The sequence below is a fragment of the Micromys minutus genome, assembly GCF_963924665.1.
Source record: "Micromys minutus genome assembly, chromosome: 19".
In the NCBI taxonomy this organism is placed as follows: Eukaryota; Metazoa; Chordata; class Mammalia; order Rodentia; family Muridae; genus Micromys; species Micromys minutus.
Window position 1 is genome coordinate 14,714,438 of NC_137954.1, and position 14,943 is coordinate 14,729,380.

The window sequence follows — 14,943 nt, forward strand, 5'->3', positions numbered from 1 at the left end:
AATTTAGAGAAATGGCATACTATCCTTCACTTACCTGCCTTGCAGGAGACATTTCTACATTTAAACTAAATAGTATGAAGAAAATAATTTTTGAAAATACACAGTCACAAAAGTAATTACCTGCAGGACAGTGGTTCCTGGTTCCACCATGACAGACTGTCCATCAACAAATACCTCAATCAAGTTACTCGCTGCCGTACCAGTTGTTCGAACTAGCCATCAAAACAATAAGGTAAAAAACAAATTAACCGAGTTCGATTCAAAGAGCCTAATGAATTAACTACATATAAAAAATATCATTTTTTACTAGTCTTCTCTCTCTAGATGCAAACTTTGTTTTGCGTTTTTGTTTGCTTTTCCCAGATTTCTTTCTGTACTCCTGGCTGTCCTGAAAAGACCAGATCAGGCTGGCCTTGAACTCAGAAATCCACCTGTCTCTGCATTCTGAGTACTGGGAGTAAAGGCATGGGCCAAAACAGCCTGGCTAAGACATGAATTTTTCAAGCACTAAATAAGCATAAAAGCTTTTTAAACTCAATTTTATAAACATATGGTTGTTGGTTTGGTTTTGAGTTTACAAAGACACTCAAAAATACTCATGGGGCTGGAGAGATGGCTCAGTGGTTAGAGCACTGACTGCTCTTCCAGAGGTTCTGAGTTTAACTCCCAGCAACCACATGGTGGCTCACAACCACCTGTAATGAGATCTGATGCCCTCTTCTGGTGTGTCTGAAGACAGCTACAGTGTGCTCATATATACATAAAATAAATCTTTAAAAAAAAAAATCATGAATATACAACAAAAACTTACCATATCCTTTAGGAGACTTAGAAAGGCCAATCAAGGCCCTCTTTACAGGTATCCTTAACATGATGGCTAAAAGCAATAAAACAAAGATTAATTTTGTAGAGGGAAAGAAACAACCCACTTATAAAATTTCTGGTACTGTTTTATGGTTTCTCATACATTATTCTAAGAGAATATTCAGAAATCCCAATGTTTTCTCTCAAGTTGTACATATAATATGCAGTCCCAGAGATATTAGTTTATACAATGTCAAACAGCTAAGAAGTAGTTAGTACAGAGCAGACTTTGGGTCCTTGTGGAGGTAAGGTATAATTGAGCTCCACTCTCCAGCACTTGGGCAGTGTTGATCTAGCAGAAGAATGTGGGAAGAGCCTGCAATACAGCTCAGCTAGTGTAAGAGTGCTGGCCTAGCACTGAGCAAGTCCTAGGCTCTAACACCAGCACAGCATAAACCAGATTATACGCATGCAATCCTTGAATTTGGGAGGTTAAGGCAGAATCAGAAGCTTAAGAACATCTTCTGCTACAGCAAGTTTGAAGTCAGGCAGAGATACAGGAAACATTATCTCAAAAGAAAAAGAATTAAGAAGAAATAAGTAATGGGCAGAGGGCAGGGTACTATTAAACACCCTACACTGTACAGGACAGTCCTTTACAATAAAGAATTAGCCAAACAGGGATAGAGAGATGGCTCAGTGGTTAAGAGCACTGACTGCTCTTCCAGAGGTCCTGAGTTCAATTCCCAGCAACTACATGGTGGTTCACAACCATCTGTAATGAGATGTGATGCCCTCTTCTGGTGTGTCTGAAGACAGCTATAGTGTACTTATATATAATAAATAAATCTTAAAAAAAGAATTAGCCAAACAAAGTATTTAGAGTGTTAAAGTTGGGCTGGCAAGATGGCTCAGTGGTTAAGAGCACTGACTGCTCTTCAGAGGTCCTGAGTTCAATTCCCAACAACTACATGTTGGCTCACAATCATCTGTAATGGGATCTGATGCCCTCTTCTGGTGTGTCTGAAGAGGGACAGTGTACTCATATAAATAAAAAACTAAATAAAATTGTATAAGATTCTGTCTCAAAACTAAATAAATAAGTAAATAAATAAAGGTTGAATAATTTATTTACATAAAAATGATTACTTAAACCATTAATTTGAGAACTTTGTTTCTCAACCTTCCTAATTCTGTAACTCTTTTATATAGTTTCTTATGTTGTGACGACCCCCCCCACAACCTTAACATTATTTTCCTTGCTACTTCATAACTATTTTTGCTACTATTATGAATCATAATGTAAGTATTCTGGAGATAAAGGATTATCACAAGGGTCTCCTCCCATATGTTATGAACTACTAAATCTTAAGTACTGGACTTTCTGTTTGCTCAGTTAATAATATGCACTAAGAAGCTGAATGGTGGTGGTATAGTCCTTTAATCCTGGCACTTGGGAAGCAGAGGAAGGAGTATCTATGTGAGTTCAAGGTCAGCCTAATCTACAGACTGAGTTCCAGGGCAGAGAGAGACCCTGTTTCAAAAAAACCCAAAGATTAATAGTAATGATACTACTACTACTTCTACTACTACTACTACTACTACTACTACTACTACTACTACTACTGATGATGATGATGACGACAAGCATCTGTCTTAGTTATGGATTCTATTGCTTTGATGAAACACCAGGACCAAAGCAAGTTGAGGAGGAAAGGGTAATTTGGCTTACACTTCTACATTGTCATCCATCACTGAAGGAAGTGAGGGCTGGAGCAAAGCAGTTTCTTAATTGAGGTTCCCTCCTCTCAGATGATTCTAGCTTGTTTCAAATTGACATAAAACTATGCAGCATGGTCTCTAAAACTCTTTTTTACAAACTGCTAGAATTACAGAATTACAAATATGTAGTTTTTCTGTTTGTTTTTAACCTTTTAAAGATAGTAAAAAATAGTAAATGATAAGAATGTATCAACATTTAAAAAAATAGTAAAAATGTTTCAATAGCAGTACTAATAGGAAAAAGTCCAAAACCAGATGTTTTCCTTTTTAATAATAATAATTATTATTATTACTACTATTATTATTATTATTATAAAGTTTGTTACATATTTTGTCTACATGTGCATGCCTGAAGCCAGAGGAGGCCAGAAGAGGTTATGAGACCTGCCCCCTGGGACTGGAGTTACAGACAGTTGCTGACCTGTCATGTAATTTTAGGGAATCAGATTTGGGTCCACTGAAGGAACAGTCTTAACCACCCAGCCGTCTTTCCAGCCATGGTCCTTGAATTCATGATCCTCCTGCCTGTACTTCTTGAACATATATCCTAATGGCATGAGCTACTACAACTGGCTTTTAGCTAAGTAAAGACCAGGCTGGCCTGAAACTCAGAGATCCACCTTAGGCCTCTGCCTTTCAAGTGCTGAAATTAAAGGCACACACTACTACTTCAGATAAAACAGAATCCTAAACATTAAAGTCTGTAGTTATTATAGATGATATGTAATTAAACATTTCATTAACTCATAATTTAATTTATTTAACTGATTAATAATAGTAATCTACAGTTTACAATACTGAATTTGCAGGTATCAAGTCTGTTGTCTACTAGGTATTGGTTCTTTACCTATAGAGTAAATCTACACTGTTTCCTAGGGTGTTATTACTAGGTCAATAATAAAAACAAAGAAAAAATTGCAATACAAACTAACATCAAGTTAATCAGTAATAGCTACTGACAATCAGATGTACAGGTTCTTCATCTGTGGCCCTTTTCTTTGTTAAAAACATACCATTTGTGTATTTTATTATTCTACTTACTAAAGTTGGGCTGAGCAGGTAGCTTTAGTGCAGGACCACTTCCTTTAGGCTGAACTGGGCTGTATCCATAGTACAAACAACAAACAAACCCTCAATACTAAACTGAAGGTGAATTATCAATTTTGGTATCTACTAGATTGTAAGTTCCTTGACAAAAAAAAAAAAATTGGCTATTTCTCTTGTCTGAAGACTAGCAAGTCCCCAGATATTTTTGCCACCAAATTCCAGAATGAGCAGTAGCTATCCCATTTTTAAAAAGTACCTATGAGGCAGGCTAAGCACATCGGCCCATGCCTGTGATTCCAGCACTAGGGAACCTAAAGCATGAAAATCATCAACTTGAGGCCAGCCTGAGCTACCTACATGAGACCTCATCCCATAAAAACAGCCTGCACTTCATAAAGAGTTTGAGGATAGTCTGGTTTATACACTGTACAGTTTGTTTTTATACTTTTGTTTTTTTTTTTGTTTTTTTTTTTTTAAGATAGATCTCTTGTAGCTCAGACTGGCCTCAAACTTGCTATGAAGTCAAGGATCAACTTAAACTCCTTAAACTTCAGGCCTCCACTTCCCAAGCAAGGGACAGAATTATCAACATGCACCACCATGTCCAGATTGGTATATGTTTTACTGTTGCTGCTGACATTCATTTGCTCAATCGGTGAGTGTTACCATATACACACAAGGGGGTGGGGCAGGTGCATGTGGAAGTCAAAAGACAACTTTTGAAAGTCAGTTCTCTTTCCAACAGTGTGGGTCCTGGAGATCTAACAACTCAGGATGTCAGGCTTGGCAAGCATCATTACCAATGAAGCTATCTCACCGGCTCTAATATGTATTTCAGACACAGTATTTATCAAATAGGAACAAAAATAATCAGTCAAGACAGGGATGTAGCTCAGTTAGTAGAATCCTTACCTAAGCACACAAAAAGTCCTCGGTTCACTCCTCCTGTCCCACCTTCCCCAATATGGGATTATGGACAAGTACCACTACACCCTGGCATATCTCTAATATCTTGGCTGTGACTTATAAAAATTACTTTCTATAAAAGGAGTTGATGCTATGGCCTAGAATACTAGATTTAACGATGCAAAAACTCAGTGGGAAGGGAAAATTTTCCAAAAATTTGTTTAATCTTAAAGACATGAATTTCGACAAGATCTCAGCTTCCTGATTTGCAGCGCGACTCCGAGCAAACTTTTTAAGATTCACTTTTAATCTGTGTGTACATGTGTTTGTCTATGTGTGGGTATGTGCACTTATAAAGTGCCGGTGGTGCTTACAGTCCAAAAGAGAGTGGAGAATTCTTTGTTACATGGCAGTTGAGAGCCTTCTGACTGGGACAGTGGGAACCGAACTCGGATCCTCTCTGCAAGGCACTCATAACCGCTTAGTTATCGCTCCAGCTCCGACTGAGCTAACTTAGTTTTTGTCAGCTCTCCCCGTGAGTGGAATTAAAAAAAAAAAAAACTATCTAACATGATCAATGAACTACACAAAACAAACAGCAGTGTGGACAGTTTCAAGACAGCAACAAAACAGGTGCCCCATGTTTAAGTCTCTCGTGTCACTGGGAAATGAACCGGTCTCCTCCTGTCAGGGTCATCTCCAGTTTTCCCCTGCAGAGAGAAGTAGCTTGCAAGCTCGAACTTCCAAAGGTCTCTTGACTATCTTGCTTATGCTCCATCAAACCAGAAACGAAGGCTAGTAACCCTCACCTGCCGGTTCTCCCGGGTTCCGGAGGTGGCGGGGCAGGAGGTACCCAGTCAAGGACAAGAGGAGAATGACTTGTCTGACCTAAAGGAAGCGGTCCTGCCAAGAAAGAAAACACCACTAGAGGCACTTCAATTTTCCCACTTAAATGCGTCCTCACCTTTCCTCTGGGGCCCACCAAGCTGTTCCGTTGACTTGTGCGGATCGCTCTGACCCCCCGAAACCCAGCCGCTAAGTCAATATGGCGGCCACGGCTAACTCCGTCAGCCCGACCTGGCGGACGGAAAGCCAGGAGGGACCATAAACCCAGATTCGACAATTTCCCCTCTTTGGACCTGTTCGGCAATTTCCGTCAGCCTGAGAGCGAGCCGGGAGGAAGCGGAGAAGCCGATTTGGACCTGCAGTTCCGCCGGAAGTAGCCGAGGCCTTGAGGCCGAGCGCATTCGTCCAACTCCGGCTCCTCAAGGGGCGTTTCCCTTAGTTTTGAAATCCTTGGAAGTAGGCATTTTAAAATGCCTCTTTTACTAATTTCCTTCCAAACACAAGGAAAGGCCCGCGGACGACCTGTGGGCCCTTTAATTCACAAGTCGCAGTTTTACGTGGAGGAACGAGACTAGTAACGTACTTTGACCTTTAACCTCTAGCCGGTGCAGTGGAGGGAAACGCCTCCGTCTCTATATAAGGACTTTTCCGGCTGGCCCGGGCCCTTTTTTCCCTCAGCGCTGGCCGCGGGCTTCTGGCGCTCTTTTCCTCCGCTCTTGTTTGGCTCCCGGTTACAGCTGACGCCATGGGTTTCGGAGACCTAAAAACCCCCGCCGGCCTCCAGGTGCTCAACGATTACCTGGCGGACAAGAGCTACATTGAGGGGTGAGCCGGGGGTGGCCCCGGGGCCACGTGGCGCGGGCTCGGCGGGAGGGAAGCGGGTCGCCGGAAACTAGGGGAAGCCGAGTTAGGTCTCCAGAGTCCCGGTTGTCTCTGGAACAGGACCTCCCGGGAGGGGCTGCCCGAGCAATAATTGGAATAATGCTTGCTCTCGATGTGGCCGCGTTCAGCCGGTTCTTCCGCGTCTTTTGACTAGTTAGTTCATTTAAACCCGTGGCAAGCCCGATGAGAAGATGGTAGCCTTCGAGTTCTCCCAAGTGGCAGATAATTCTTGGCTCGCACAGATTCAAACATTTTTCTGCGTGCTTCCAAATAGAAGCAACTTAGTTAGCCCTGTAATCGTTCGCGATAGTGAGTTAGTTTGACGGGGTATGTGCCATTTACCAGCTAGTGTTTGTGTCTTTTCTTTCAAAGGTGTGTGCACTTGTTTTTGTGTCGCCGGCAGGTACGTGCCATCACAAGCAGATGTGGCAGTATTTGAAGCTGTCTCTGGTCCACCACCCGCCGACCTGTGTCATGCCCTGCGTTGGTATAATCACATCAAGTCTTATGAGAAAGAAAAGGCCAGGTAAAAGTAACTGTGCTACCTGGATTTTCGAATGGCAGAGTAGGACCCGGGTTAAAAGTTGCTTTAGCGTTGTTGACCTAGTGTATAGTGAATTTCTTTGTGACCTTAATAGGCCAAGAGACTGAAGTTCTCCATTTTCTCACTGAACAGGTAGAGACAACTGCAGTTTAACTTTTCCCCACACCTACACTGATAATGTGCTTGGCACCACTGGGTTGTGAGGGTAGTTCATTCACGAAGTCCCTGGCCATTTTTCTAAAACTACCAGTAAGGGTGGAAGTTTGGGGACGTGGAGTCTGGTTCACTAAGAATGGAAGTGAGCATACATAATGAAGTCTCAAACAGATGTTCGTGCTGACAGGGTGGACCACAGTGAGTACTGCATACTGTGTCTCCTGTGGGTGAGGAGCAAAGTTATTTACCTGGAGTTGTACTAAAGGTCAAATAACCAGAAGAGATTGGGAGTTGTTGGGGAAGGATGATTGTGTGTTTTGCCCAGAAAGGCCTTTGACAAAGACCTAATATGGTAGAATGTTTGTTTTCAAGCCTGCCGGGAGTGAAGAAATCTTTGGGCAAGTATGGCCCTGCTAGCGTGGAAGACACCACCGGAAGTGGAGCTGCAGGTGCTAAAGATGATGACGACATTGATCTCTTTGGATCTGACGATGAGGAGGTATGCCTTCCTCCTTACACTAGCATGTTAAGGCAGTCTTTACAGCATGAGTGCGGATGTAGCCACTGCCTGTATGTGGATTGTGGCTTTATTGTCTGCCTTTAAACATTTATCACTGAGTACATGATGAATAAAACCAAATCACCATCTTTCGGCTGAGGTCCTGATGGATTTGCTTTTTTCTGATAAATGTGATTGTTTTTGTGATGACCTTGTTACTACATTAAAGCAGAAGATAACCAACTTTGTGAAATGCTTTGTTCTCTGTAGGAAAGTGAAGAGGCCAAGAGGCTACGAGAAGAACGCCTTGCGCAATATGAATCAAAGAAAGCTAAAAGTGGGTAATTTTATGGTTTATCTTCATTATTTGTAATGATGTGAGTGGTCTTGTCCAATACCTGGCCCTAACGTGTTTCCCCCTGTCGAATTGAATGGGTCAATATTTTACAACTTCCACAGCTACTGGTCTGCAGCTGTCCTTGTGGTAGCAGTTGTGGCATTCCTCTGTGGGAAAGAAACTGTTACACAATTTAGTGCCTCTTTCTTAGCTGCATAGAAAGAGGAAAATGCGTGACAGACACAAGGCAAATTGTGTGTGGTTTTGGCAAGAAGATGGCCTGTTTGAAAACAAATTGAGATTTGACTTACGGTGAAAGTGTTGAGTGTTTATAATTCATTTCTTATTCCTTTTAGAGCCAGCAGTTGTTGCAAAGTCTTCCATCTTATTAGATGTGAAGCCTTGGGATGATGAAACAGACATGACAAAACTAGAGGAGTGTGTCCGAAGCATTCAAGCAGACGGCTTGGTGTGGGGCTCCTGTAAGTGAGGCTTGGGTTTTGTGCATTTTCAGTTTTCCCATCAATAAGAGCTTTCCTAACATTTTTACCCCTTGGTGTTCTTTTTTAGCTAAACTGGTTCCAGTGGGATACGGAATCAAAAAGCTTCAAATACAGTGTGTAGTTGAAGATGATAAGGTTGGAACAGATATGCTGGAGGAGCAGATTACTGCGTTTGAGGACTACGTGCAGTCCATGGATGTGGCTGCTTTTAACAAAATCTAAATCATCTTCAAGTCAGTGCACTTAAATAAAAGCTTGAACGGATAGCTCTTGGCTCTTCATTGTGCTGTGAGAAATGGTTTTCTTCCTTCTGAAGGAGAGGGGGTGGTGAGAACGGCTGGAAGTACTAGCTCCTTTCAAACCACAGGCCACGGCTGATGACCAGACCAACCTGGAGTTGTCTTTTAGCCAGCACTGTCATTTCAGATAAAATAAAAACTGATCGTATTAAAGATTAACAGTATAAATTTTTAGCCATTAGTGAAAGGATAGGATTTTGGGGCTGTTAGCAGTACGACACCGTTTTTAGAAGTATAATGTGAAGTTCACATGTCCTGAGGAATATTGAATGGGGTTTTTTCCCTTGAATCTGGGAAGTGCTGGGATGGACAGTGTTGGAAACACTCAACAGATTACTCTGCTCCAGAAGTACCCCCATGGGATACATCACAGCATTCCACCTTTGTCTTAAAAACTTGCTACATACAGTATCCAAATATATTTACCATAATATTTGCAGTATGGGCATTTTATCCTTCGGTTTTGTGAGCCAGGTGGTGGTGGCACACGTTTGCAGACCTCTGACCTCCAGGCCAACCTGGTTGCAAGAGTACAGGACAGTCGGTATACAAAGAAACCTCGTCTTAAAGCTTTCTATATTTCACAGATACAATCTAGATTAACTCGGTTGCTTCGGCAGTACACTACTCTTGCTCTCGGTTTGGTTTTACATTGACTACCTTCAGTGAGGGAAGCTTCACGTTGTAAATATGTGTTTAATCAGACGTGTACATTAAGATACGTACTTAAACAGACCCAGCCTAAAATAGTGGAAAATTTTTTTTCAGGTTTGTTAGGATCATGAGGGCCAGCAGAGGGCAGTGTCAGAACCATGAAAGCACAGAGAAAGGCTGGGGCCTGGACAGAACCGTGAGGGCCCACTGTGAGACCATGTCAGAACCGTGAGGGCCAGCAGAGGGCAGCAGGACTTGATATTCTAGGGCTCCAAAGTACTTGGGGATTCTGGAGAACACTGACATAAAAGGTACATTTTATTCATCTTATACCGGTGTCCCTGTGAACAGGAGAACAGAAGACAGAATTAGGCCATCGGTGCATGCTCTCTGAAGACCATCTAGACCATCGGGAAATATGTATAGTAATCTCACACTTAGCCAGAATTTCCCATAACCATCATGTTCTAGAGGACTAAAAATGAACACAAATTTGTAGACAGGTTTCATAAAGGGGCAAGAGGTCTGTCCCTTTTCATTCTGAGCCAGCCTAGTGTTGCTTTGACCAGTATGGTAGAAACAATGCTGTGTGTGTGACATTCCTAACCTGTAAGAGGACTGGATAGAATTCAATGACAGCATGCTGCTTGCACCTTGGAAGTCTGATGACCCTGGACTTGGAACAATTATGAGAGGAAGGACAATAAAATCTATTGATTAATCCAAATATTCCAAGCCAAGGCCATTTTCATCATTATCTGCAGCTCTAAACATAAGAAGCAGGATCAAATCACCCCATCTTGTTTATATTCCAGAAACTCTGGAGGGCACAAGTTAAGAATCCCTTCCCCCTGGGGGATCAGCTACGCTACAGAATAGTCATGGGGGAGTTAAGAGGATAGTATAGTAGAGGCAGAGAGAGAGAGAGAGAGAGAGAGAGAGAGAGAGAGAGAGAGAGAGAGAGAGAAGAAAGGAAAAGGCCAGCCAGGAGCACATGGAGAGAGAGGGTTAGGGAGGAGCAAGAAGGCAAGAGGGAAAGGAGAGAGCAAGCAGTCACTTTATTGTGTCAGGTCACTGGGGCGGAGCATACCTGGCTATTGTCAGGTAACTGAGGGGTGGGGTTTACAGAATCCCACCCAACACTCAGTGAGACCTTACCCCAAACAAAAGAGTTTTTGTTTGTTTGTTGTGGGTTTTTTTTTCTTTTTGTAACTGGAAAAGGGAGTGAGAAAGCTGGGGAGCTGGCCCAGCTTAGCCAAAGTGCATTCAAGGAAGAACTGAGTTCAACTCCTGGAACACATTGGCTCGGTGACCTGCTCTGGCAATCTCATTGCTGGGGTGGAGCTAGGCAGATCTCTGGCGCTTGCTGGCTATTTTAGCCTCATTGGTGAGCTATAGGCAAGTGAAATAACCCGTCCCCCAAAAAATAAGGTGAGTGTCTCCATGTGAAACACATGATTTAATTACAGTTTACATACATATATCTACAAATACATGAACATGCATGTACACACAAAATGACCCAAAAGCAAACCAAAAAAAAAAAAAAAAAAAAACAGCCTGATACTTTTTCAATTGAGAATATAATTGAAATATAATGTGGTATGCACTACAAAAATTACTTAGTCTGGTACATATATTGCATACATTAATAGATGAAGGCTAAAACAGTGGGAAAAACTTTTAGACTGTCCATATCAGAACCGCCACCAGAGGGCAGCCCGAAAGATATATGACTTAAATTGCTAGGAAGAAGTTGTACCTTTTATACCCACACAAAAATGTAACTGAACAAAAACGTGATCATTTTAGATCAGAACAAAACCTAATCTGAAAGGATTTGTTATGAGACTCACATGAAAACTTCTCTCTGGATTTCTGGGAATACAATACTCATTGGGCCGTTTCTCGGAGAGACAGGCTCTTGGTTTCAGCGCTCCTGAGTTGTTCACTGACTGTGCCTGAGCAGCTGGCTTCCCACAGCGAACGCTTTAGTACCTCAGTCACAGAGGCCTTGAAGTGAGCTTGGAACTTCTTGCTTATTAGAACGTAAAGGATGGGATTCAAGCAGCTATTGAGGAAGGCCAAGCCAGTAGAGAGGGGGATTCCCCCCTGCAGCACGTTCTGGAAAGAGCTGTTGTGATGAATGCTGAGTTCCCAAATGCTGAACAGGTGAAAAGGAGTCCAGCAAACCAGGAAGACAATGACCACAGACAGGATCATCCAGAGATGCTTACTGGATATTAGAATGTTTCGCTTCTTCGTCTGGAAGATGAGGCACAAGTAGGAGGAGCTCATTGTCAGCAAAGGCAGGAGGTAGCCAAAGAGAAACTTCACCCAGGTCAGAACATGGTGCCTCATCAAGGCGAGCTCTTGCTCCTGGAAATTATTATAACAAATAATGCGGTCGTTGACCTCCATAGTGTCCCGGAAGTACAGGGTAGGACCTCCAAGCAGAGAAGCCAGCAGCCAGACAAATATAACAACAACCAGTGAGCTCTTTAGGGTCCGGTGCCGATGAGACAAGTCAGGATGGATCAAGTGGATGTAGCGATCCAGGCTAATCACTGTTAAGAAGAAAACACTGGAAAACATGTTCAGTTGGGCAATAAAGGAATTGGCCTTGCAGAGCCACAGGCCAAAGGGCCAGTGGAAACCCAAGGCCACATAGGAAATGTACAGGGGCAGGAAGAGAACGAAGATGAAGTCTGCGATGGCCAGATTGAGGAACCAAAGAGTGGTGACTGTCTTCTTCCACTTGAATCCCATGAACCAAATGACAATGGCGTTTCCTGGAATCCCCAGAACAAATGCTAGGGCATAGAAGAGCACGGAGATCCAGTGAACAATTCCCAGGTGTACCTTCCCCTCCATGTCAGGCTCCTGGGAGTAATACTCTAAGGCATAGGAATAGTTGTCCAATTCTTCAAATAGCATTTCCTTTGAGACTTCCATGATGATCTTGTAGGTGGAGAGTAAGAAAATCTGTAAAAGAAAAATAAAAAGCTTAAGAATTAAATTTGGTAAATAAAGAACATAAATCCCAAAGTACTGTATTTTATGACTAAGACATGGGTTCTTTTGGAAGGGCTTGTGTTTATACTTACTGCAAATGTTCAAGTCTTAGGTTTATGGATTGTACACACTCACTCAAAGCTTTTGAGAGTTTATTTGTGATTCAGTAATTATTAAGTGAAAAACCATCTACTCCACAGGTCAAGCCCTCTGTCCTTACTACTTGCGGTCCATTACAGTGCATTAAAAGAATCTTGCCATTCAGCAAGCATTTATTAGGCTCCTGGTACGTATTATTTTATATTGGATGCAAAGGAAAACAGATTGATAACTTGCACAGTGGTGAGTTCCAGATCTGTAATCACAGCCCTGACATCTTAAGCTCTAGCTTGAGAAAAACTGCATTCTAGATCCTTCTTTTTCCAAGGTACTAGTAAGCACTGAAGATTTTGACCAGAATGTGTTTTAGGTCCTGTTAGAAATTGAATGAGAAGCCTTGAATATGCCAAGCAGACACTCAAACATTAAGTTAAGGTCCCGGGCCCTAAGGATGATGGGAATGCTAAGACTGTTGGCATTAAGATGGCTCCTATCCCCAGCGATGGCGCCACCCACAGGTGACAGGGACCTGGCACATTCATTGCCATGGAAAAGCCAAGCATTCCCAGGATACACCGGTTCAGAAGTCCACCTCCACCTGGAAGCAAATGACATCACCACCCCCATAAAAAAACTGAACTTCCCTTATCCCCCCTTCCCCAGCCCTTCTCTCGACCCTAACCCCTGTCTCATCATTCTATTAAACCTCTCCTTGTGTAACCGGGTTGGTTTAGTGTGGTTTGTCCGGGCATTCCCCACCCCACCCTCCCACTGTGAGGAGATTAGATTTCCTAATGACTGGGTATCTCTTTTCTTTCGATGACAGCAATCAGGGTTCTATTCTTGTAGAAATATTCTTGGCTTTTCGGTTAGAAGATACCTTTACTTTTGTTGTATTTTGAGTTTGAGTTCCTGTTTTTGCCTTTATTCTACTTCTTGGACTAGGCTATCACTCTTTAGGGCTTGTATCCCACTGTATAGTCCAGACTGGCTTACACCTCACAGCAATCCTCCTGCCTCAGCCTTCCATGGTAAGAGATAGGGATGAGCCATCACACCTAAATAAAAGATAGCTTTTGGAGTAAATGTCAGTATAACAATATAATTTTCGCATCAATTTATTATATAATGCAATGATATATATTTTTTTATTTCACTGCAACTTTGTTGCGTTGAATTAACTTGAAATTTTTTTTGTAATTATGACAAAAAGTAGCTAGACAGTGGAGGCACACACCTTTCTCCCCAGCACTCAGGAGGCAGAGGCAAATGGATCTCTGTGAGTTCAAGGCCAGCCTGGTCTACAGAGTCAGTTCAAGGATAGCCAGGACTACATAGAGAAACCCTGTCTCAAAAAAACAAAACAACAACAACAACAAAAAAATGTATACACGACAAAAATTAATCAGTTTTACATTCGATCAAATTTTCTGTGTTAAGTGTTCAATCTCGGGTTTTTGTGTTTTGTTTGTTTTTATGTTTGGATATCTTAGGCTGATCTTGGACTCACTGTGTAGCCCAGGCTGACCTCAAAGGCAGCAACCCTCTTGTCTCAGCCTCCTGAGTGGTAGGAGTCTAGACATGTCCTGTCATGTCTGACTATGTAGATCTGGGGATGGAACCTGGGACCCTGTGTTCTGCCAATGCCCTTCCTGTCTTCCCTTCCTCTCCAGTCCTTCCCTCTCTCCCATTTTCTTTCCTTTCTAAGTTGTGTGCGTGTTTTGCCAGGCCTGCCTTCATCCTGGAGATATGCCTCCTTCACTTGGCATGTCAGCAACCATTCTTGGTCTCTCTCTCTCCCTCCCTCTCTCTCTCTCTCTCTCTTTCTCTCTCTCTCTCTCTAAGGTTAGATTCTAGCAGACAAAGATGTAGTAAAAAAAAAAAAAAAGGCAGCTATAAATTACATTTTAACAGTGTGCCTGTCTGCACGCCACAGCATACTTATAGAGGTCACATGGCAAATTTCAGGAGGAATAGGTCTCTCCTTCCACAATGAGGGTTTCAGGGATCAAATTCAGTTCACCAGGCTTGGCAGTAGATCCCTTTACCTGCTGAGCCATCTTGATGAACCTTTTCAGGGTAGCTTTGGGTTTGTTTTTTTACCAAAAGAATTAATTTTTAGAAAATTATATATCGTGTTAAACGATGGTAACAATGTAGAAAATGAGGAGACTAGGACAAAGGAAGGGGACTGGAGGTGACCCAGTTTCCTTTGTGTTTGTTTGGTTTGGTTTTTGTTTGTTTTGTTTCGTTTTATTTTTTGTTTCTTCAAGACAGGGTTTCCCTATTTTAACAGCCCTAACTGTACCAGAACACAATTTGTAGAGCAGGCTGGCCTGGAACTCATAGAGATCCACCTGCCTCTGCCTCCCAAGAGCTGGAATTTAAGGCATAGTAAAATTCCAATAATTGAGCCAGGGAGGGACTGTTAAAAAATTAACTGGAGAAGGAGCAGTTCCAAGTAACACCAGGAAACACAAACCCTACTGCACCCAGAAGCCAGTGCGACTCTGAGCACATCAAGAGCAAGTTGAAGGTTGGCTGCTGGCAAGATGGCTCTTGCTGGTTAA

The 14,943-nt window shown here is 42.4% G+C and overlaps 3 protein-coding genes across 4 annotated transcripts in view; 1 reads left to right on the forward strand and 2 right to left on the reverse strand.

The window, feature by feature from the left end:
- The window catches only part of NDUFS1 (NADH:ubiquinone oxidoreductase core subunit S1), a 32,354-nt gene extending 26,706 nt beyond the window's left edge, over positions 1 to 5,648 (reverse strand). The window contains exons 1-3 of one of the 2 annotated variants that reach the window (XM_080933066.1): positions 5,504 to 5,648; positions 812 to 877; positions 121 to 212 (exon numbers count right to left, since the gene is read on the reverse strand). In XM_080933066.1, the coding sequence (XP_080789192.1) occupies positions 121 to 212; positions 812 to 872 (153 nt within the window). In that variant the 5' untranslated portion in view covers positions 873 to 877; positions 5,504 to 5,648. The other variant, XM_080933067.1, reaches the window with a different exon arrangement.
- Positions 5,649 to 5,908: 260 nt separating this feature from the next.
- EEF1B2 (eukaryotic translation elongation factor 1 beta 2) lies at positions 5,909 to 8,572 on the forward strand. Its single transcript, XM_080933050.1, has 6 exons — positions 5,909 to 6,210; positions 6,671 to 6,793; positions 7,340 to 7,466; positions 7,737 to 7,803; positions 8,160 to 8,285; positions 8,374 to 8,572. Exons 1-6 carry the CDS (start codon positions 6,131 to 6,133, stop codon positions 8,526 to 8,528), a joined length of 678 nt encoding a protein of 225 aa, XP_080789176.1. The 5' UTR covers positions 5,909 to 6,130; the 3' UTR covers positions 8,529 to 8,572.
- A 2,580-nt stretch (positions 8,573 to 11,152) lies between these two features.
- On the reverse strand, positions 11,153 to 12,214 carry CMKLR2 (chemerin chemokine-like receptor 2; the record flags this gene model as incomplete). Its single annotated transcript, XM_080932716.1, has 1 exon — positions 11,153 to 12,214. The coding sequence occupies one exon, from the start codon at positions 12,212 to 12,214 to the stop codon at positions 11,153 to 11,155; it is 1,062 nt and encodes a 353-aa protein (XP_080788842.1).
- Between the last annotated feature and the right edge of the window lie 2,729 nt (positions 12,215 to 14,943).